The 24,792-nt window shown below is 43.3% G+C and overlaps 2 protein-coding genes and 1 pseudogene across 2 annotated transcripts; all 3 read left to right on the top strand.

Moving 5' to 3' along the window:
- Positions 1-1,319: 1,319 nt before the first annotated feature.
- On the top strand, positions 1,320-5,623 carry LOC101547730 (olfactory receptor 7G2-like). Its single transcript, XM_004619536.2, has 3 exons — positions 1,320-2,310; positions 2,668-2,705; positions 5,588-5,623. The coding sequence occupies exons 1-3, from the start codon at positions 1,320-1,322 to the stop codon at positions 5,621-5,623; spliced, it is 1,065 nt and encodes a 354-aa protein (XP_004619593.2).
- Positions 5,624-5,918: 295 nt separating this feature from the next.
- LOC101547997 (olfactory receptor 7G2-like) lies at positions 5,919-11,108 on the top strand (annotated as a pseudogene).
- Positions 11,109-17,462: 6,354 nt separating this feature from the next.
- On the top strand, positions 17,463-23,276 carry LOC101548266 (olfactory receptor 7G2-like). Its single transcript, XM_004619537.2, has 2 exons — positions 17,463-17,479; positions 22,325-23,276. Exons 1-2 carry the CDS (start codon positions 17,463-17,465, stop codon positions 23,274-23,276), a joined length of 969 nt encoding a protein of 322 aa, XP_004619594.2.
- Positions 23,277-24,792: the final 1,516 nt, after the last annotated feature.

The raw sequence follows: 24,792 nt of genomic DNA, 5'->3' as shown, positions 1-24,792 counted from the left end.
GAGATCCTTCCCTCATGCCTCACTTCACTCAGCATGGTTCCTTCCAGTTCTATTCCACTTAAGATAACTTGCATTCTTTTTGTCTATTTTTACAGCTGCATAGCATTTCATTATGTATATCTACATTGCTGGAAATTTGGGTTGTTTCCATAACTTGGCTATAGTATGGAAGGGCTGAAATGAACAGAGAAATGTATATATTCTCTAAAATTAATATTTTTATATTTAAGATATAGATGCCAAGAAGTGATATAGCTGGATCATATGGAAGGTTGACTCTTAATGTGTTAAGAAATTTCCAGATTGTTTTTCATAGAGTTTGAGCCAGATGACATTACCTCAAAGGTCAATCTAGAGTTTAGGTCATTCAACCTCAAATTAGAGTTTCCTTTGAAAAACCATACAGTTCACGATGAAGCATCACTTTGTTGCATGAGTGACAGCAAGAGTGCCACAGTGATAAAGCTCCTGTGAAATCTGGACAAGTTGTTCAGAAAGTTCTGAGTTCATGCCAAATCGGGCACCATACTCTACAAAATTGATTGAAAAAACTATTTCATTTACTTTAATCTGAAATATGAATTATATCTAAGTAAACTAACCTTTCTGATTCCTGTGGTCTTAGAACATGGCACTAGGCATTGAAAGAAACAGGTGATAAACTTCTGAGGAAATAGAAAGAGTTGAGGACCAGGAGTCATGTGAAGTTATAGGATAGGTAAAAGATCAGGGGCTGGGGTGATGGTTCTGTGACTAGGGCCTTGTATGCTACTAATCAGTGCTCGTCCCTGACATCCCATAGGGCCCCCAAACATCACCAGAAATGACCGCTGAGGACAGAACCACGAGTAACTCTTGAGTATCATCAGGAGTGCCCACCCATCCCACAGGGTAAAAACAAAGGTCAGAACAGACTAGGCATACATGTATGAAATCACTAAGAACATAGTTAGATATTTTTCATTGAGACCCTGGACCTCAGACAGAGTCTATCAAATTCTCACTGGAGGGATGGTAGAATATAGCTGTTTATTAGTGGTTTGCTTTTTTCCTTTGTGGATCACACCCAGCGGTGCACAGTGGTCACTCCTGGCTCTGCACACAGAATTACCCCTGGTAGTACTCAGGGGACCATATGGGATGCTGAGAATTGAACCCGGGTCTGCCGCATGCAAGGCAATCGCCCTACCCGCTGTGTTATCACTCCAGCCCCTAAATATAGCTAATTTTAATCAGAGTGCACAGTTAGAATTCTAGAGAATGCCCATCATATATTTTCATTTTTGTTCTTTTGTCGTTTAAATTCCCTACAAGGTACCATGGGCTCTACTGCCAAGGAGACACCTATTAACCCCTCCCTTTTCCCTGACTCTTCCATCAGATTCACCAGCTACCTTGCAACTGGAAACCTCACAGAGGCTCCGATATTCCTACTGCTAGGACTAACAGATGACCCAGAGCTACAGCCCATCATCTTCTGCCTCTTCCTGACCATGTACCTTGTCACCCTCCTGGGGAACCTGCTCATTGTCCTGGCCGTGGTCTCAGACCCGCACCTGCACAACCCCATGTACTTCTTCCTCTCCCACCTCTCCTTCAACGACATATGCATCAGCACCTGCATCATTCCCAAGATGCTGGACAACATCCGCACCCAGACACAGAGCATCACTTATGTCAGCTGCATTGTTCAGACCTTCTTTTCCATGATTTTCACTAGTGCAGAAAACTGTCTCCTTGGCGCCATGGCTTATGACCGATACGTGGCCATCTGCCACCCGCTGAGGTACACGGTCATCATGAACCAGCCGCTCTGTGTGCTGCTCATTGCTCTCTCACTGTTCACAAGTGTTGCAGTCTCTGGGCTACACACGCTGATGGCACTGAGACTCTGCTTCCCTTCGAAAGTGCTGGTTCCCCACTTCTTCTGCGAACTTGCTCAGCTGCTCAAACTCGCATGCTCTGACACTTTCATTAATAACCTACTGTTCTACCTGGTGGCTGTTGCTTTTGCTGGAATTCCAATCTCAGGCATCATTTTCTCCTACACTCGGATCATTTCCTCGGTTCTGAGGATGCCCTCGACACAGGGGAAGCAGAAAGCCTTTTCCACCTGCGGCTCTCACTTGTCCATAGTTTCCTTGTTCTATGGGACGGCGTTTGGGGTTTACATTAGTTCTACAGCCATGGAATCTTCCAGAACATCTGCCATCCCGTCGGTGATGTACATTATGGTGCCACAGCTGATGAACCCCTTTATCTACAGCCTGAGGAACAAGGACATGAAGGGGGCCATGAGGAGGCTCCTGAGTGGGAAACGCTATAATCCCTGATGGTTACTTTGGCTTAAGTTCCCTCAGGGAGGCAAAACACTAAGAGACTCTAAATCTCGGCCAAGTTTTCATTTTTATTTGTTTATTTATTTAGGTTCTGATAAGGTTCAGGTGTTATACTCTTGTGCTATGCTTACGAATGACTTCTGGCTGTGCATGCGGAACATACAGGATTTCAGGGATAGATTCTGGGTGCAAGAGAAGTCCATACCAGGTCTACTATGTCCCACCCCCATTGCTGTTCCTTCTAAACAGACACTGAGCAAGTTTCCCATGACTCTCATTAGCATGCTTCCCCTCCTAAATCACCTGAACTCTTGGATATTCTCTGAAGGCAGGATGAATTGTTTTGCTAAGAGTCAGTCCTTTGAGGTGGGTGTTTTTTGCAGATTGTCTGAGGGGACCCCCATTATACTTTCTGGTCTTCTCTTTCTCCTAACTCCCCCATTGTACCACATATTTACCAGCAGCTCATGTTCCATCTTTTACGTTTGTGAGAGCTTGTACCCTCGTCATCTTGTAGTTCAGATGAGGACACACTAACAATTCTATGCTTTCTCTTATATAAGTTCATTTTCACCTCAGAAATATTCATATATGTTTTTGGTTTGGGGACCAGACATGGTAGTGCTCAGGGATTTCTCCGAATGAGTTTGGGGGATCATATGGGATGCTCGGGTGTCAAACCTGTGTGATGTGCAAGGCAATCATCTTCCCACTGTGCTATCTTGCTGGTCTCATTGGTAACCTCAATATTGCATCTGTAGGCCCAGGGTTCATTATCATTGGATACTACTCATTCCCTTGCTCACCCAACCATCGTTTTACAGAATTGTTACTTTATATATTGATGGACATTTAATATTCACGTTAAATTGGTAAAACATCAGTGAGTTAAAATCTTCTGTGTGTTCGACTGAGTTCTACTTGTGTCCCCACGCTTTATCTCACTGTCTTTCCTGTTTTGCCAATGACACTCAGAGTTTTGCCTTGAATGGACCAATCGTCCATGACTCAATGTCCCCAGTGAGTAATTCCCTGGATTGTACTCTGGGTCTGTTATGGGCTTTTCTTTTGGTTTGGTTTTGTTTTGGGGTCACACCCAGCAATACTCAGGGCTTACTCCTGGCTCTATATTCAGGAATCACTCCCCGTGATGTTTAGGGGATTGAACCTGTGTTGGCCACATGATATCATCCACTGTACTATCACACCAGCTCTTGGTCTATTATGTGTGAGGAGCCGTTCATCCCCCTGGATCCCTACTCAGGCCTTAGATCATGTGAAGAAATGATCAACGTGGTTTGAGAAGATGGTGACATATTGAACTTCATCAGTGAATATCATCGAGTCTCATATGCTCAAGTATAGGACTTCATGTGTGTTCTAAGGGCTTCAGAAGTTGATAAATCATAGTATGGGGAAACTCTCAGAATGCCTGAGCTGATCTTCCATCGCTAATTCTGTTGGAGGAGGTTTCTAGGGAGTTCCTCAGAGGGGGGTGCCAGAGTAACTGTCAAACACCAAGCCCAGAGACAGCAGTCTGAGACCCTTCCTGTAATCAATAGAATCCTCAGGGACCCAACTGGAGCCTGTGTCTGTCCTGAGATTCAAAGCAGACCGCCAAATGATGTGTCCACATTCTATTTCCTCTGACTTGTTAACATTCCATAATACAAAATTCATGTTACTCAGCACTTGCTGCCTAGAGACATCCACTGAGATGGTCAAATAGAGATCTCATATGTGCTGAAGCTTGGTTTTAAGTCTCTGGATGTTGGCCGTTACTGGGAGTACAGAGAACCAGGGGCAGTCCCAGGTTGTGACCACCTAGCGACTGGCAATGGGAAATCTGGGTGGAAGAGGCCCAGTCCTGACCCAAGCAGGTTTGAAGGTCTCAACCCTGGGTCCCACACACCTGGGTTCCTCTGCCAGTACCTTCATGAGTGAGGCTCATCAGAACCAAGCACCTGGAAAAGAGTGATGCGGAGTCTATTGCCTGGCTGTCTGCCCCAGAGCCCCTCGGAGGGGGTGGGTTCTTGATTCCCTCCCTGTCCTGAGCAGAGCTCCCTCGGCTGAAGACTTCTAGATCCTAGTCACAGCCATGATCAAGGCCCCCTCCACACATTTGGACAAGCCTCATGCATGAAGGTACCTGGCATGGAAGCCAGGTGTGTGGAACCCAGGGCTGAGATCTCTAAGCCTGCTTGCATTGGGACTGGGCCTCTTCCTCTCAGATCCCCTGTTTTCCAGTAGCAAGATGGTCACCCCCAGGGACTTCCCCTGGCGCAGGTAATTCCACCAACAGCCAACATCCAGAGACTTAAAACCAAGCTCCTGACCTCTTATAGCCTAAACTCTGGCAAGCTACTGAGAGTTTCCTTCCCACATGGGAGAGCCTTGCAAACTCCCCATGATGTATTCATATGCCAAAACCAGTAACAATGCTGGGTCTCATTCCCCTGACCCTGAAAGAGCCTCTAATGTGGCATCTTTGGGAAGGACGAGTAGAGAGAGGCTTCTAAAATCTCAGGGCTATGATGAATGGAGGCGTTACTGAGACCGCTTGAGAAATTCGACCATCAACGGGATGATGATGATGATGATGATGATGTGTGCTGTAAGTTTATAAAGGACCAAATGTGATAGCTTCTCAGCATCTATATTGTAAACCATAATGCCCAAAGTAGAGAGAGAGTATGGGAGAAATTGTCTGTCATAGTAGAAGCAGGAGGAGGGCTGGGATTGGGGAGTGGATATGCTGGGGACATTGGTGGTGGAAAATGTGCATTGTTGGTGCGATGGGTGTTCTATCATTGCATGAATTAAACTCAAACATGAAAGCTTTGTAACTGTATCTCATGGTGAGTTGATTTTTTTAAAAAAGGGAAAAATATTTCAATTAAATATGTCAATAGTCCAGTGACAAGGTTCATAACCAGTCTTCATATTCTCCCCTAGCCTATGAGCCCTTATTTCCAGAACTGTTGATTTAAGTAACCATGTGCGAGAACTTTTTACTACCTCTAGGAATAATTTTCATGCTCTTTCGCGTTTTTGATTGACCAGTAAAGAATACTCAAGGACACGACTCTAGATGCCATGCCCCACCCAGAGAGAAGCAGAACTTCAAGACTTCGAGGTCTCTCTCCCCCTGGGGCCTTCTGTACTGCTCTGGGTTTGCTGTGCAAAATTTCCAAGACCCTGGAAAAACAGTCCTTGATCATCTGATATTTTCCGATGGTTATTTCTAGGTGTCCTGTAATGAGAGCACACACATGAAGGTCTAATCTAAGCACGGTTGGAGACAGATCAACACCAAATCCCAACCAGTCCGTTGAAACGTCTCCCGCCTGTGGTTGCTCTATTCTTCTGTTTGGGTGCCGTGTATTTCATCTCTCATACTATCATACCCTTCCTCATGTTCAGAAAATGACTCGTAACCTAATAAAAATGTTACTCTCTCATCAGAGCGATTGGCAGAAACCAATGTCTCATGTAATGAATACCCATTCTACCTCGAGATTTGAAGCATCAGCTCAAGGTCCTGATTTTGGACCTGGTTTGCATGTTATCTGCTAGATCATGCCTATTGCCCACAGGTGAGAGCATCTCCCAAATCCCCAAAACATACATTATCTAGGTGGAATTTCTTAAAAGACAATGGGAGGTTTGGAGGGATAGTACAGTGAGCAGGGCATTTGCAGGGTATTTGCCTTGCCATGTCAGAACTGCATTACATCCCTGACATCCCATATGGTCCCCCGAGAACTACCAGGAGTAATTTCTGAGTACAGAACCAGAAGTAACCCCTGAGTATTGCCAAGTGTCACCTAAACACCCCCATTCCCTCACAGAAGGCAACTGGGCTGAGGATTTCTCATAAGGGGAGAGGGTACCAGGTATGCTCCCAGCCCCGGTTTTTATCGCTGGCATCAGAAGACCTCCTGAGCATTATTGATCACAGAATTATTGGTCATAGCTCCTTGTGTCCCCCAAGCAGTCTCTGGGTAGTTCTGGGGGGTCCTTGGCATCATGAGTGATCCTAGTGATCTCTGAATGATTTCACTCAGCTCAATACAACAAACATAGAAACCAACTCCACTGCAGCAAGGAGTATGATTTCATCCTTTCCATCTTTGTTTTTAAAAAAATTTTTGGCCCACTCCTGGCAAAGCTCAGGGCTAATTCCTTACTCTGCACTCAGGAATTACTCCTACTGGTTCTTGAGGGACTCTATGGGTTGCTGGGAATGGCACCCAGATAGACCACAAGAAGGTAAGTGCTCTCTCCACTGAACTATCACTCTCTGTCCCCATGAATTAATATTCTCTTAAAGCTGAGTAGTATTCTGTTGTATATATAAACAGTAGGTTTTTTATCTACTCATCTGTACTTAGGAAAAATATTTTATTGCTTTATTTGTTTATTTATTTATTGCTTTTTGGGCCACATTCAGCAATACTCAGGGGTTACTCCAGGCTCTGCACTCAGGAATTACTTCTGGTGATGCTTGGGGGACCATATGGGACGCCGGGGATTGAACCCAGGTTGGTCTTGCGCAAGACAAACGCCCTACACACTGTACGATGGCTCCGGCCCCCATTTATTTATTTTTTAAATCTAGAATTAATGTGTGTTTGGAGGAAGATATGTGTACATGAATGCAAGGCATGGAAAATGGAGTGGAATGTTCACAGGTGAGGGGAATGGATCGTGTGCACCTGGTCTAACATGGGACCATCATTAATTCTTAGAACCTGCAGTTTTGGTATTTCAGGGGTGTCTAACCCAGGGATCAGACCTCATTAACATACCATCCTAATCAATGTGGACATTGATTCCCTAGGCATGTGGAGGCTGGAGGGCGTTCGCCTACCAGCGGCTTCCTTCATAGCTCTTGCACAGCTCACAGTCCACTCAACGATGAGCCACCTGGCTGGGATCCCTTGGCCTCGATGCTTCTCTGCCTTTGCTGATGGCGCACCTGTCCTGCGTATCCTGGTGTCTGATCCAGCATCCCTCCCCAGTGATATCAACCCAGTACATGAAATCTCCAAGTTAATAAATCTCTAACACTTTAGTGATGTCTTACTCCTGTTCCATCCATGCTATGTTACAAACTGACTTGGGTATCTTAATTCCATCCCATCCATTCCATCTAACTCCCTTACTTGGGTATCTTACTCCCAGCCTATTATTTCATTTTAATTCCTAACACAAGTATCTTACTCTCTTACCTGAGTATTTTACTCCCATTCCATACATTCCATCTTATCCCTGACTCGGGTATATTACTCCAATTCCATAGTTGCCATCTTACTCCTTTACTAGAGAATCTGACTATATTACTCTAGTGCATTGCTCCTATGCCAGGCATTCCATATTACTCCCTTACTCAGGCATCTTACTTTCTTTTTATCCCAGGTAAGTCAGAAGATGATAGACATAAAAGGGTGGCAGGGATTTTGGACCAACTGTTGTCTTGTTGACAAGGACTTATCTGTAACTGGGTATCAGTCTGCTGCCCACCAGATGTCTTAGGAAATGGCAGAACCTCATTCCTTCTGGCTACCCTTTCTCCACAGGGTGACTATGAGCAAACATTCTGATTCTGATTCTGACTTCTTGTGAAGGTTTGGGCGAAGAACCTTTTTTTTTTTATTTTTCCCTTTTATTGATGCTCCTGGTTCTTTATATACCACTATGTGTTCCTGTATTGGGTTCCAGAGAGAGAGAGAGAGAGAGAGAGAGAGAGAGAGAGGGAGAAAGAGAGAGAGAGGGAGGGAGAGAGGGAGAGAGAGAGGGAGAGAAAGGAGGAAAGCTAGCTGACTTCATTTATTCAGTTCCAGATTTTTTCCAGTAGAATGAAAGAGATAGAAAAATTAATGATTGGAGATCCCGCGTGGGAAGGGAGATGCGTGCTGAAAGTGGACTAGTGACTGAATATGATGGTCACTCAATACCCCTATTGCAAACCACAACACCCAAAAGGAGAGAGAGAGAACAAATTGGAATGCCCAGCCACAGAGGCGGGGTGGGGTGGGGGGATGGGATTGGGGGGTGGGAGGAATACTGGGTTTATTGGTGGTGGAGAATGGACACAGGTGGAGGGATGGGCTCTCGAACATTGCATGAGGGAAAAACAAGCACGAAACTGCGTGAATCTGTAACTGTACCCTCACTGCGACTCACTAATTAAAAAATAAAAAAATTAAAAAAGAGAAAAATGTATTTAAAAGTTCACAAATAAAAATAAATAAAATCTCATGCTTGCCTTTTGATATATTCCAACATCAACAAAGGTTGACATGTTGATATATCAACTCCAATATTTTGTCTCAAAAAATTACAAAGCAAAACTCAGAGAAGGAACTGGATTTTATTCCCTTAATTTTCTGTTCTTTCCTTCGCAAAGACAAACTCTTTTGAACCTACTGTTATCTTGCAAGCTTCCTTTATTATTATTTATTTTTTCACTTTCCCAACATTCCTGATGCAAGCTTGTAAAATATAATGTGCAGCCATAAAGATTTAGAGGATGACAATCTTCTACTTTTAATATATATCATGGGATGGAGAGGGAAACTGTGATTCAATGATATCACACACAACTCTGTAAATAAAGACGAATGAATCAGGACCAAGTATACAAACTTGGTCCTGATTTGTAATTGTTAAACTACAAAAACAAAATTATTGCAGCTTTAAAGGGCTTTTCTTATTGGTTCATTTGTATTGTTTTCAACATGCAAAAATTTTACCTTTTTGTTGGAGTAGCTTTTTGATATTAAGGGAAATTCATATTATTTTAGTTAACACATTGATTCTCTTGAGAAGTAAATAATTTTGACTGTGTAAAAAACAGAGAGAAGAAATTTACAAATACTAGATTATTTGCCATAATAAAAAATATCTATGATGAAAAAGGTAAAATGTATGAATTTTTAAATGTCATCTGGGGAGTAACTAACCTCTTTATTGTCACCCTGTACTTTTATGTCAGTTGAGTAACAAATTTTAAAAACCCCCAAATTAGAATTTTCTTTGAAGAATTAGACAGTTCATGATAAAGCATCACTTTCAGTTGCCTGAGTGAGAGCAGAAGTGCCACACCTGTGATATAGCACCTGTGAAATTTGGACATGATCTTCAGATAGTTTAAAGTTCATGGCAAATTTGGGAGCCATGCTGTACAAAAGGGATTGGACAAAATTTTCATTTTATTTAATTTGAAATGGGGAATATATTTCAGTAAATTGCAAGGTTGTCGATTCCTAAGTTCTTAGCACATGGCACCAAGCATAGAACCAAAGAGGTGATAAATATCTAAGCCAATAAAATTGAGGGCCAGGAGTCATGTGATATTATAGGAGAGATGAAAGATCAGAGACTGGGTGGCAGTACTATGGGGAGGGCTCTTGCCTTACATGTGGATGACCCAGCTTCATTCCCCAGCATCCCACAGGGTCTGCCTAAGCATCACCAGGAGTGATCCCTGAGCACAGAGCCAGGTGTAAACCCAGGGCATCACTGGGTGGGACCTCGAAGCAGGACAAAAGAAAAGATCAGAACAGACTTGCACCGTCATAAGAAGTCACAAATGACACAGCTAGATCCTTTTCATTGAGACCCTGGATCTCAGGCAGAGTCCATCAAACTCTCTAAAATTCTCACCAGAGGGAAGTTCAAATATGCTGTATTTTAATCAGAGGGCACAGTTGGAACTCTGCAGAATGCCTGGGGCAAATGTTTCTATCAAGGTACCATGAGCTCTAATGCCAAGGAGACGCTCACTTCCCTCCTTCCTTTGACCTAACTCAGATTCACCAGCAACCTTGCACCAGGAAACCTCACAGAAGCTCCCATCTTCCTCCTACTAGGACTAATAGATGACCCAGAAATACAATCCATAATCTTCTGCCTTTTCCTGACTGCATACATAGTCACCCTATTGGGAAACCTGCTTATCATCCTCGCTGTGGTCTCAGACTCACACCTGCACACCCCCATGTACTTCTTCCTCTCCCACCTCTCCTTCACAGACATCTGCTTAAGTACCTGCACCATCCCCAAGATGCTGGAGAACATCCGCACCCAGACACGGAGCATCACTTATGTCGGCTGCATGGCCCAGACCTTCTTTGTCATGGTTTTTACTGGTTTAGAAAACAGTCTCCTGGGTATTATGGCTTTTGACTGCTACGTGGCCATCTGCAACCCGTTGAGGTACATGGTCATCATGAACTAGCCACTCTGCACGCTGCTCATTGCTCTCTCACTGTTAACAGGTGTTGCGATCTCTGGGCTATACACACTGATGGCACTTAGACTCTGCTTCCCTTCTAAAGTGCTCACCCCCTACTTCTTCTGCGAACTTGCTCAGCTGCTCAAACTCGCATGCTCTGACACTTTCATCAATAACCTACTCATCTACCTGGTGGCTGTTGCTTTTGCTGGGATTCTAATTTCAGGAATCATTTTCTCCTACACTCGGATCATCCCCTCAGTTCTGAGGATGCCCTCGACCCAGGGGAAGCAGAAAGCTTTTTTCACCTTAGCTCTCACTTTTCCATAGTGTCTTTGCTCTATGGCATGGCATTTGGGGTTTACATTAGTTCTACAGTCATGAAATCTTCCAGAACATCTGCCATCCCCTCGGTGATATATACTGTGGTGTCGCAGCTAATGAACCCCTTTATCTACAGCCTGAGGAACAAGGACATGAAGGGGGCCATGAGGGGGCTCCTGAGAAAGAAACGATCTATTCTCTGATGGTGACGCCTGCTTTGGGCTTGAGTTCCCTCACGGAGGCAAAACAATGAGCGACTCTAATACACCACCAAGTAGTTTTAATTTTTATTTATTTATTTATTTACTTATTTTTTTAGGGTTTTATGAGACTCGAGGGTATGGTGCCACCAGGAGGTCAACCTGTACCTGCGGGGTGAGTGCATCAACAGCCTGATGGTGACTTCAGGCTTCCTGATACCCCAAAACTGCTGCTGTGCCTATGGCCAGACCCTAACAACTTGGGACCAAGTTTACCAAGAAATTGAGGTGGAGGTATTTTTTCAGATAATCTGGGTGGACCCTCAATAGTCCTCCCTGGTTTCCTCTTTCTGGGCCCCCCATTCGATCACCGATATACCAGCAGCTCATGTGCCCACAGTCAGAGCCTCGTCACTCTATAATTCAGATGAGGACACACTAACAATCTGCTTTCTCTTATACAGGCTCATTTTTCACCCCAGAAACTTTCATATATGTTTTTGATTTGTGGACCAGGTCTGAGAGTGCTCAGGGATTACTCCTAGTGAGCTTGGGATGATATGGGATGCCCGGAGTCAATCTTATGTGATGTGAGGAAGCAAGGCAAGCATCCTCCCACTGTACTATCTTGCTGGTCTCTTTGGTAACCTGAATATTGTAATCATAGGACGCTTCTCAAAAAATTAGAAATTGAGCTCCCTTTTGACCTAGCAATACCACTTCTGGGAATATACTCAGGAGATGCAAGAAAGTATAGTAGAAATGACATCTGCACTTATATGTTCATTGCAGCATTGTTTACATTAGCCAGAATCTGGTAAAAATCCAAGTGTCCAAAAACGGATGACTGGTTAAAGAAACTTTGGTACATCTACACAATGGAATACTATGCAGCTGTTAGAAAAGATAAAGTCATGAAATTTGTATATAGGTGGATCAGCATGGAAAGTATCATGTTAAGTGAAATGAGTCAGAAAGAGAGGGACAGACATAGAAAGATTGCACTCATTTGTGGAGTATAAAGTAACAGAATGGGAGACTAACACTCAAGAATAGTAGAGATAAGTACCAGGAGGATTACTCCACAGCTCAGAAGCCGGCCTCACATGCTGGGAGAAAAAGGCAGTTCAGATAGAGAAGGGACCACCAATTAAAGGGTGCTAGGAGGGCCCACTCAGGATGGGAGATACAGGCTGAAAGTAGACTATAGACCAAACTTGATGGCCACTCAACACCTCTATTGCAAACCACAACACCAAAAAGGAGAGAGAGAGCAACAAGGAATGCCCTGCCACAGAGGTGGAGTGGGGGGAAGGGGATGGGGTGTTGGTGGTGGTGGGAGGGATGCTTGAACCATTGGTAGTGGAAAATTGGCACTGGTGGAGGGATGGGTACTCGACCATTGTATGACTGAAATGCAAGCACGAAAGTTTGTAAGACTATAACTGTATCTCATGGTGATTCACTAATAAAAATTTAAAAAATATATTGTAACCATAGGCCCAGGGTTAGTTATCATTGGATACTACTCATTCCCTTGCTCATCCACACAGTGTTTTACAAAATGGCTACTTGATATGTCGATATATTTAATATTCACATTAAATTGCTAAAACATCAGTGAGTTGAAATCTTCTGTGTGTTCGATGGATTTCTACCTGTGCCCCCGATCCTTATCTCACTGTCTTTCCTGTGTGCCAATGACACCCAGATTTTTGCCTAGAATGGACCAATTGACCATGACTCAATATCCCCAGTGAGTAATCCCTGGATCGTGCTCTGGGTCTGCTATGGGGCTTTTCTTTTTTGTTTGGTTTTGTTTTGGGGTCACACCCAGCAATACTCAAAGCTTACTCCTGGACCATTCTAGCACAGACAGAGGCACGGGTAAACCCACGGCCTCCCTTGCCCTGAGCAGTTCATGAGTCAGGAGACTAAAGAGATGGTGCAGGCATAAAGGCTCTTGCCTTTCAGGTGGTTCACCCTGGTTCAATCCCAGGCACCACAGATGCTCTCCTGAGCACTACCAGGAATGACTCCTATGCACAGTCAGAAAAAGTCCCTAAGCACCGCTGGGTATAGCCACAAACCCAGAATGTAAAGAAATAAAGTCACAGAACCGTCTTCTTGAACCTTCCAGACAGTGCTCACGGAGTCTGGGGCTACACCCCCCAGACCGAGTCAGCCGACCAGCCAGATGGTTTAACACTGGGGCGAGTGGTAATGGCTGGTTGCCAGGGCCACCTCACAGAGCCTGGGTGCTTCCAGAGCTACGCAAGGGGCCCATGTATTTCTGGGAACAGAACCAGGGTCCCTGAACATGCCCTGCCCCCTGTGCTCTCTCCCCAGCCACTGGGGCCCTCTCTGCCAAAGGGTCCTTAGGAGCAGAGCAGTGAAGATTGCCTCAGCATAGCATCAGGGTGTGAACTAATGGCCCTGCACTTGCTGGCAAGTGTTTTAAGCCCCTGTGGCTATTGGATTATATGACATGTTTTCAAGTGTACAATTGCACACCTCTTCAAAATGCATGTGACCATAGCACACCCACCTCCACCTCCCAAGACAACTCGGCCTTTCCCACTTCAGTTCCCCGATGTCCTTCTCTTAGGCAACCTCGTTTCTTCCACAGAGCCTTGAAGGATTTGCTTCTGCTGGGCTTTGTCTATTCCCCTGCCTTGTTTCTTTATGAGTGGGATCATTTGGTAAATGTTTAGAAACTCAAACTTCAACCTTCATTTCTCGACATCAATGAAATGGCCCAACAGCTTTTAAAAATTTTTTGAACAGTAGAAAAAAATGATAAAGCAAGTATAGAAAATTAAAATATTGAACTCTGTACCTTTTTTTAGGACTGTTATTCCCAGAAGACATCTTATCGAATGTTTTGTAGGAATAAACCTTCTCCAAGTTAGACTGTTTTTAAACATACAAAAAAGAAAATATGATACAAAAGCTGACATATATTTTCTCCTGACTTAACCAAATCAAATAAATTACCTGGCAATAAGCTCTTAAATAATCGATTTCTAGTATCTTAAAGGTCATTAGAAACATAACCCAATGTAGTATCCCTCCCAAATCTATAGAGAATATATGACCATAAGAATGCACTGAGACAACGAAAGCCAAAGCTAAAATATAATTCAATTATTTTCTGCATGCTTTAATAAAGCAGAAAAACATTTTACCAGAAAGTTTAATTCAGTACATTTGTTCCTTTACCCCACTGTTCTAGTTAGCTTGTGAGTAATATTTTAATCTACAATAGTTAATAAAGATGGCAATGCTAAGCATTAGTGTCTGTGTATGCATACATTTGTTTACTGTGTGTGTGGAGATATAAAACAGACACACACATAACTTTAATGAAAACAGTAATCAGGCTTATTTTGCTTATCAACTATAAAGATTATAACATGTAAACCAAATTGTTTTTAATAAATTCTTAAAGAGTCATAAAAATAAAAAAGCTTACTCCTGGCTCCATATTCAGGAATCACTCCAGGTGATGCTCAGGGGATTGGACCCATGTTGGCCACGTGCAAGGCAAATACACTACCTGCTGTACTATCACACCAGCTCTTGGTCTATTATGTATGCGGAGCCGTCCACCCCCTGGATCCCAACTCAGGTCTTAGATCCTGTGACGAAATGATCACCGTGATTTGAGAAATTCGTGAGATATTGAACTTCATCAGTGAGTATCATCAAGAGTCTCATATGCTCAAACATAGGACTTTGTGTGTGTTCTAAGGGCTTCAGTGGTTGGTAAATCATAGTGACAGGGAAACCAGAACTCTCAGACTGTCTGGGCTGATCTGCCATCACTAATTCTGTTGGAGGGAGAGTTCTCAGAGAGTTCCTCAGAGGTGGGTGACAGCGTAAATGTCAAGCAAGGCCACTCAATACCTCAACACCCAAAAGGAGAGAGAAAAAATGGGAATGCCCTGCCACAGAGGCAGGGTGGGGTGGTGGGGGATGGGGTGGGGGTGGTGAGAGGTATACTGGGATCATTGGTGGAGAATGGGCACTGGTGGAGGGATGGGTAAATGATCACTGTATGAGTGAAATGCAAATGCAAAAGTTCATAAGTTTGTAACTGTACATCACAGTGATTCTCTAATAAAAAAATAAAAGAAAAAACACTAAGCTCAGAGACAGTGGCTTGACGCCCTTCCTGCAATCAATGACAATAGAATCCTCAGGGAGCAAACTGGAGCCTTGTCTGTCCTGGGATTCAGAGCACTGCCAAGAAATGTGTCCCCATTCCATTTCCCCTGACTTGTTAACATTCTATAACGCAAAGATTAATATTACTCAGAACTCCCTCCCCAGGCACCTAGTCAAAGGCTGCCAAATAAAGATACAAATACATTGATATTTGTATGAGCTATCAATGTATTTGTATTACATTGATAGCTCAGTGACAAGGCTCAAAACCTTGTCATAGTCCCACCCCCCCAAAACTCCTTATTTCTAGAAATAACGATTTAAGTAACCACTCGAAGAACTTTTTATTACTTCTTGGGGCACTTTAATGTCCTATTGTGTATGTGGGTTTTTTAATTTATTTTTTTATATTTTTATAAAGTAGTTCACAATATTTGATTACATTTAAAATTCAAACACCAATCCCAGCACCATAACACCTTCCCACCACCATATTTGAAATGTTTCCATCCTGATCCCCAAGCCCTGCCCCCAAGCAGAACCAAAATTCATTTTGTATTATTTGTAATGAATAAATTGCTGGAAGTAATCCAAAACAGTTTCCTTAGAGAAAAGTACGTGAAGGTGGTTGTATTTCACCCAGGGCCCATTACGTCCTTCTATAAAAGATTACTAACATGTTTTTGAAGATTGAGACTTCTAAGCTCATATATATTTGCTCATATTTATTCATATGTATTTAAGGTCTCCTGGTAGATGCTTCAAGGCATATGTGATGCTAAGAATTGAACCCAGGGCCTGCGTGTAAACACACACTTCAGCTCTCTGAGCTATCTCCTCAGTCCCTGTATGTGTGTGTGTCTTGTATATATATGTAAATGAATGTATATATGTGTGTATATATACATATGTATATGTATCCTTTTTGCCATGCTTGTATCCTTTTTGCCATGCTCTAGGCCACTTTCCACATGCTCGGCCGAGCCACTCACATGAGTGAACATATTCCTGGACACATCATCATAAAGGGAAAAAAATATATATATATATATATATATGCTCTCAGAGAGCTCAGCAAGCTACCGAGAGTATCCGCCCACACGGCAGAGCCTGGCAAGCTCCCCGTGTTGTATTGATATGCCAAATACAGTAACAATAACAGGTCTAATTCCCTGACCCTGAAAAGAGCCTCCAATCATTGGGAAAAATGAGTAAGGAATTTAAAATTCCTGCTAAAATCTTAGGGCTGGGACTAATGGAGACGTTACTGGCATCCGCTCGAGTAAATCAATAAACAACAGGATGACAGTGATACAGTGACAGTGATATATAAATTTATTTCCCTCTAAGATTGGTTGCCTTCTACTTTAGGCCCCACTAAATATGGTGCGCTACTCTTGGAATATTAGTGATGTGAGGTATGACATGTTGCGTGGCTGCAAATGTGGCCTTGAGGTCCAGGAGAAAGTTTGCTCATGGGTGAAGCTTGCCCAAGAGTGTGGGGAGTGGCTGTGATCAGGGTGGCAGTTGAGTTCTGGAGGTTTTCAACTGCCAGGGCTGGGTCCCTTGGGGCGGGGAGGGACCTCATCAGGTCCTCTCCAGGTCACCCTGAATGAAACAGCCTGCCTTGGGGTCTGGCGGCATGGCTATCCCCTTTTGTGCTTTTAATTCGCCAATAAAGAGTGATGGATCACAAGACTCTAGACACCTGAGATCCACCCAGAGAGAAAAGAACCTCAAACCTGTGAGTTCTCTCTCCCGCTGGGGCCTCCCTGTACTGCCCCGGGTTTACTGTGCAAAGTTTCCAAGACCCTGTAAAGGATAGGCCTTGATCATCAAAATTTTCTGATGGTTATTTCTAGAAGGCATCCTGTAATGAGAGCCAATACCAGAAAGTCTAGTCTAAGCGTGGCTGGAGACGGATCCACAAAAACCCCAACCAGTTAGCTTAGAACTCTCTAGCAATAGATTGCTTTATTATTCTATTTGGGTACCATGTATTTCATCTCTCATACCCTTTCTCATGTTCAGAAAATGACACATAACCTAATAAAAGTGTGACTCTCATGTCGGAGCAATTGGCAGAAATCAATGTCTCATGGAACGAGTACCTATTCTACTGCAAGATTTGAAACATCAGATCAGGGTCCTGAGTTGGGGCCTACTTTGCATGTTATCTGCCAGATCATGCCTATTGCCAACAGGTGAGAGTGTCTTCCAAATCCCCAAAACGTACATGTGCATCATTATCCATGTGGAATTTCTTAAAAGGCAATGGGGTGTCTTCAGGGATAGTACAGTGAGCAGGGCATTTGCAGGGTATTTGCCCTACCAAGCCTGAACTGCATTTGATCCCCGGCATCCCATATGGTCCCCCGAGCACTTCCAGGAGTAATTTCTGGTGCAGAGCCGCCAGGAGTAATCCCTGAGCATTGCTGGGTGTGACCCAAAAAGCTAAACAAAACAAAACAAAATGGACAATGGGACTGAATATTTAGTTAGGGGAGAGGGTACCAGGATGTTCCCAGATCTGGTTTGATCCCTGGAACCAGAAGACTTCCTGAGCATCACTGGCCATGGACCCTGGAGTCCCCCCCAAAGTTCCTGGGTAGTTTTGGAGGTCCTTGGCATCATAGGAGTGATCCTGGGATCTCTGATTTCTCTCAGGTTGGTACAGGAAACTTAGAAGACATCTCGATTGCAACAAAGAGTATGATTTCATCTTTTCTTTCTTTCTCACTTTCTTTCTTTCTCATTTTCTTTCTTTCCTTCTCCCTCCCTCCCTCCCTCCCTCCCTCCCTCCCTCCCTCCCTCCCTCCCTCCCTTCCTTCCTTCCTTCCTTCCTTCCTTCCTTCCTTCCTTCCTTCCTTCCTTCCTTCCTTCCTTCCTTCCTTCCTTCCTTCCTTCTCTTTCTTTCTTTCTTTCTTTCTTTCTTTCTTTCTTTCTTTCTTTCTTTCTTTCTTTCTTTCTTTCTTTCTTTCTTTCTTTCTTTCTTTCTTTCTTTCTTTCTTTCTTTCTTTCTTTCTTTCTTTTCTCTTTCCTTCCAAAATTTTTTTGCCCACAACTGGCAGTGCTCAGTGGTACTCCTGTCTCTGCACTCAGAAATCATTCCTACCAGTGCTCCGAGAACTTATAGTGCTGGGAATTGAAATCAGATTGACCACTGGGCAAGGACCTCCCCATTTATTCTATCATCTCTCCAGCCCCTTGATTTTATCTTTTCTTAAAGCTGTGTTCTATTAAACCTTCTTAAAGCAGGTTCTTTATCCATTCATATATTCTTAGGAAAAATATTTTATTGCTAATACTGAATTTTAAGAAGAAAATATGTCATTTGTGGGGGTGGGGGAAGGTATCTGTATACATGAATGCAAGGTATAGAAAATGGAGTGGAGTGTTCTCAGGTGAGGGGAGTGGATGGCATGCACCTAGTCTAATATGGGGCCAGGGATCCACCATCATTAATTCTTTAGTTTTGGTTTTTCAGGTTTAACCCAGGGATCAGACGTCATTAACATACCATCCTAATGAGGTCCTGTGGACATTGATTCCCTAGGAACTTGGGGGGTGGAGGGAGTTCACCTGCCAGAGGCTCCCTTCATAGCTCCTGCCTCCTGAGAAGAAGCACAGCTCACAGTCCACTCAGTGATGAGCCACCTGGCTGGGATCCCTTGGCCTCGATGCTTCTCTTCCTTTGCCGAGGACGCACCTGTCCTGCATATCCTGATGTCTTATCCAGCTTCCCTCCCCAGTGATGTCAACCAGGTAAATGAAGTTGCCAAGTCAATAAATACCTAACACTGAAGGGGTGGGTAAAAATCAATCCCTCACACTGTAGTGATATCTTACTCCCCATCCATGCCATCTTACTCTCTGACTCCATTATCTTACTCCTGTTTTTTCCATCCCATCTTACTCCCTTACTGCGTATTTTATTCCCTTACCTGAGTATCTTACTCACATTTCAGCATGCTATCTTACTCACTTATTTGGGTATCTTACTCCTGTTCCATCCATTGCATCTTACACCCTTACTCAGGTACCTTACTTCTTTACTTGAGTATCTTACTCCCATTCCATCTGTGGTAAACGAGAAGGAGATGACAGTCATAAAGGATTGGAAGAGTTTTTGGACAAATAGTCATCTTTTTCACAAGGACTTATCAGTCTGATGGCCACTAAATGTCTTAGGATATGGCAGAACCTACTTCTTTCTGGATGTCCTTTCTCCACAGGGTGACTACAAGCAGACATTTTGATTGTGAATTCTTGAGTTAGTGTGGGGGAAGACCTTGTTTTCCTTTTTCCCTTTAATTGTTGTTCCTAGTTCTTGATCTACCAGTGTGTTTTCCTGAGTTGGGTTTTAGAGAGAGAGAGAGAGAGTGAGAGAGAGGGAGAGAGAGAGAGGGAGGGAGGGAGGGAGGGAAATAGAGAGGTAGGAGGACAGAATGAATGAAAGCTAGCTGACTTCCCATTACTTTTATTCAATTCCAAGTTTTTCTAGTAGAATAAAAGAGATAGAAAAATATATTTTAAAGTTCTTGTCTAAAACTGTCACTGTCACTGTTACTGTCATCCTGTTGCTCATCGATTTGTTCGAGCAGGCACCAGTATAACATCTCTCATTGTGAGACTTATTTGTTACTGTTTATGGCATATCCAGTACGCCACTGGTAGCTTGCTAGGCTCTGCCATGCGGTGCAATACTCTCGGTAGCTTGCCAGGCACTCCGAGAGGGGCGGAGGAATCGAACTAATGCCTAAAAATAAATAAAATGTCATGCCTGCCTTTCGATATATTCCAACATCAACACATGTTGACATCAACTCCAACCTTTTTGTCTCAAAGGAAAAAATGACAAAGCATAACTTACAGAAGGAACTGGATTTTATTTCCTGGATTTTCTGATCTTTCTTTTGCAAGGACAAACTCTTGAACCTACTGTTATCTCACAAGCTTGCTTTATTATTTTTAATTTTCCTCCCTCCCCCTGCATTCCTGATGCAAGCTTGCTTTAAATAGCACGTGCAGCCATAAAGATTTAGAAGATGACAATCTCCTACTTTTAATATATATGATGGAATGGAGAGGGAAACTACAATGCAATGATGTCAGGCACAGCTCTGTAAAGAAGAATGAATCAGGACCAAGTATACAGACATTAATTGTTTTTTTCATATTTGAAGCCAATTGAGATAAATTCTTTTTTAAAAATTGAATCACATTGAGATGCAGTTACAAAACTTTCATGTTTGAGTTTCATTCATACAATGCTCAAACACCCATCCCTTCACCAGTGCACATTCTCCACCACCAATGTCTCCAGTATACCCCTCCCCACTTTCCAACCCTCCCCTTGCCTCTATGGCAAACAAATTCCCCCATACTCTCTCTACTTTTGGGCATTATGGTTTGCAATATAGATACTGAGAGGCTATCAAGTTTAGCCCTTTATCTACTTTCAGCACACATCTCCCATCCCGACCAATCCCTCCAACTTGACTTAGTAATCCCTTCTTTATTCCAGCTGTCTTCTCCCCCAGCTCATGAGACAGGCTTCCAACTAGGGAGCAATATTCCTGGCCCTTGTGTCTATTGTTCTAGGGTGTCAGTATCATACTATGATATTTTATATTCCACAAATGAGTGCAGTCATTCTATGTCTGTCCCTCTCTTTCTGACTCTTTTCACTTAACACGATACTCTCCATGACCATCTGCTTAAAAGCAAATTTCATAACTTCATCTTTCCTTACAGTTGCATAGTATTCAATTGTGTAGATGTACCAAAGTTTCTTTAACCAGTCATCTATTCTCAGACAGACATTAATTGTTAAATCACAAAAACGAAATCATTCCAGCTGCAAAATGTTTCACTTATGGATTTGTTTGTATTAAGCTTTCAACATGCAAAAATTTTACTTTTTAAAAAAAATTTACTTTTTTAATGAAGCAATAGTATGATATTGAGGAAAATCAGCAATTGGTTTTTAATTAGCACATTGATTCTCTTGGGAAGTAAATATCTTTGACTGTGTAAACATCAGAGAGAAGAAATTTACAAACACCAGATTACTTGCCATAATAAAAAATATCTGTGGAGTTCATGCCCAATTCAATCAGCTTAATCAATGGCTGAATAAATAGCAGTACTCCAACTTTTAAAAAAACTATGCTGAGAAAGTAAAATGTCTAGATTTTTCAATGTCATCTGAGGAATAACTAATTTCTTTATTGTCATCCTGTACTTTTATATCACTTGGGAAACAAATAATAAAAATACCCATATTAGAATTTGAAGAACTAGACAGCTCATGATAGAGCACCAATTTTGGCTGCCAGAGTGACAGCGAAGGGCACCTGTGAAATTTGGACAAGGTCTTCAAATAGTTTGGAGTTCATGGCAAATTTGGGAACCATGCTCTACAAAAGGGATTGAACAAAATGCTTCATTTTCTTTGATTTGAGATAGGAAATATATCCCAGTAAACTAACATTTCTGATTCCTACAGTCTTAGCACAGGGCACCAGGCCTAGAACCAAAGAGGTGATAAATATCTGAGCTAATAGAAAAAAATTGAGTTCTAGGAGTCATGTGATATTAGACTAGGGGTGAAAGATCAGGGGCTGGAGTGATAGTCCTGTGGGGAGGGTTCTTGCCATGCATACGGCTGACCCAGCTTCATTCCCCAGCAACCCACAGCGTCCCCTTGAAAATCACCAGGAGTGGTCCCCGAGTGCAGAGTCAGGTGTAAACCCAGGGCATCACTGGGTGTGACCTCCCATGCAGCAAAAAAAAAAAAATCAGAAGAATCTTACACCTTTATATGAAGTCACACATTTAAATCCTTTTCTTTGAGAACCAGATCTCAGGCAGAGTCTATAATTCTATAAAAATCTCACGGGAGGGAGGTTCAAAGATGCTGTATTTTAATCATAGTACACGGTTGGAGCTCTGCAGAATGCCTGGTGCAAATGTTTCTATCAAGGTACCATGGGCTCTAATGCCAAGGAGACGCTCACTTCCCCACTTCCTTTGACCTAACTCAGATTCACCAGCAACCTTGCACCAGGAAACCTCACAGAAGCTCCCATCTTCCTCCTACTAGGACTAATAGATGACCCAGAGATACAACCCGTCATCTTCTGCCTTTTCCTGACCACATACATAGTCACCCTACTGGGAAACCTGCTTATTATCCTGGCCGTGGTCTCAGACTCCCACCTGCACACCCCCATGTACTTATTCCTCTCCCACCTCTCCTTCACCGACATCTGCTTAAGTACATGCACCATCCCCAAGATGCTGGAGAACATCCGCTCCCAGACACAGAGCATCACTTATGTCGGCTGCATGGCCCAGACCTTCTTTGTCATGGTTTTCACTAGTGTAGAAAACTGTCTCCTGGGCATCATGGCTTTGGACCGCTATGTGGCCATCTGCCACCCGCTGAGGTACACGGTCATCATGAACCAGCCGCTCTGCGCGCTGCTCATTGCTCTCTCATTGTTGGCAAGCGTTGCAGTCTCTGGGCTGTACGAGCTGATGGCATTAAGTCTCTGCTTCCCTTCAAAAGTGCTGGTCCCCCACTTCTTCTGCGAACTCGCCCAGTTGCTCAAACTCTCGTGCTCCGACACTTTCATATACAACCTACTGATATACCTGGTGGCTGTTACTTTTGCTGGGATTCCATTCTCAGGCATCATTTTCTCCTACACTCAGATCATCTCCTCAGTTCTGAGGATGCCCTCAGCCCAGGGGAAACAGAAAGCTTTTTCCACCTGCAGCTCTCACTTGTCCATAGTTTCCCTGTTCTATGGGACAGGGCTTGGGGTTTACATTAGTTCTACAGTCATGGAATCTTCCAGAACATCTGCCATCCCCTCGGTGATGTACATTGTGGTGCCACAGCTGATGAACCCCTTTATCTACAGCCTGAGGAACAAGGACGTGAAGGGGGCCGTGAGGGGGCTCCTGAGACGGAAGCGGTCTTTTCTCTGATGGTGACGCCTGCTCTGGGTTGAGTTCCCTCATGGAAGCAAAACAGTAAGAGACTATAATACACCACCAAGTTTTAATTTTTATTTATTTATTTATTTATTTATGTTTTTAGGGTTTGATGAGGCTCAGGGGTAATACTCTTGGTGCTATGCTTAGGAACTACTCCTGGCTGTGCTTGGGGGATATAGGATTTCAGGGATCAAATTGGGTCCAATAGAAGTCCATACCAGGTCTACTATACCCCACCCCCTTTGGTGTCTCATCTAGACAGACAATGAGCAAATTTCCCATGACTTGCATTAGCATGCATCCACCTCCTAATTCACCTGAACTCTTGGATATTCTCTGAAGGCAGGATGAGTTGTTTTGCTAAGAATCAGTTCTTTGAGGTGGATGTATTTTTGCAGATGATCTGGGTGTACCCCCAATAGTCCTCTCTGGTTTCACCTTTCTGCCCTCCACCCCATTCTACCACAGATATGCCAGCAGCTCGTGTACCCACAGTGAGAGCTTGTACCCTCGTCATCCCGTAGTTCAGATGAGGACACACTAAGAATTCTGTGCTTTCTCTTATACAGGCTTATTTTTCACCCCAGAAACCTTCATATATGTTTTTGGTTTGGGGACCAGACCTGGTAGTGCTCAGGGATTACTCCCAGTGAGCTTAGGAAGGACCATATTGGATGATGTGAGATGCACGGCATCAAACTTGTGTGATGAAAGGAAGGAAGGCAAGTATCCCCCTTACTGCACTATCTCACTGGTCTCATCAGCAACCTCAATACTGTAACCATAGGGCTAGGGTTTGCTATTTTTGGATACTACTCATTCCGTGCTCATCCACATAGCGTTTTACAAAACAGCTACTTGATATGTCAACGAATATTTAATATTCTCATTAAATTGGTAAAACATCAGTGAGTCGAAATCTTCTGTGTGTCTGTCTGATTTCTACCTGTGCCCCCGAGCCTTATCTCACTGTCTTTCCTATTGCGCCAATGACACCCAGAGTTTTGCCTAGAAAAGACCATGACTCAATATCCCCAGTGAGTAATTCCTTGGATTGTGCGCTGAGTCTTTTATGGGCTTTTCTTTTTTGTTTGGTTTTGTTTTGGAGTCACGCCCAGCAGTATTCAAAGCTTACTCCTGGCTTACTCTGTATTCTGGAATCACTCCAGGTGATTGAACCTATGTTGGCCACATGAAAGGCAAATACACTACCCGCTGTACTATCACACTATCTCTTGGTTTATTATGTACGAGGTGTCATCCACTCCCCTGGGCCCCTACTCAGGTCTTAGTTCATGTGACAAAATGATCACCATGGTTTGAGAAGATGGTGAGATATTGAACTTCATCAGGGAGTATCATCAAGAGTTTCATATGCTCAAACAGAGGAGTTCATGTGTTTTTAATGGCTTCAGAGGTTGGTAAATCACAGTAACAGGGAAAGAGAAACTCTTTCAGACTGCCTTAAATGATCTGATGATCTGCTATCACTAATTCTGTTGGAGGG

Source organism: Sorex araneus, chromosome 2 (genome assembly GCF_027595985.1).
Source record: "Sorex araneus isolate mSorAra2 chromosome 2, mSorAra2.pri, whole genome shotgun sequence".
In the NCBI taxonomy this organism is placed as follows: Eukaryota; Metazoa; Chordata; class Mammalia; order Eulipotyphla; family Soricidae; genus Sorex; species Sorex araneus.
Note: the sequence above shows the minus strand (reverse complement) of the source record. Positions and strands in the feature narration are given on the sequence as shown.

Coding starts and splice junctions, on each gene's coding strand:
- LOC101547730 (XM_004619536.2), top strand. CDS start 1,320: ATGGGCTCTACTGCCAAGGAGACACCTATTAACCCCTCCCTTTTCCCT. Junction 2,311..2,667: donor GGCCATGAGGAGGCTCCTGA/GTGGGAAACGCT, acceptor TATTCTCTGAAG/GCAGGATGAATTGTTTTGCT. Junction 2,706..5,587: donor CTAAGAGTCAGTCCTTTGAG/GTGGGTGTTTTT, acceptor GGTTATTTCTAG/GTGTCCTGTAATGAGAGCAC.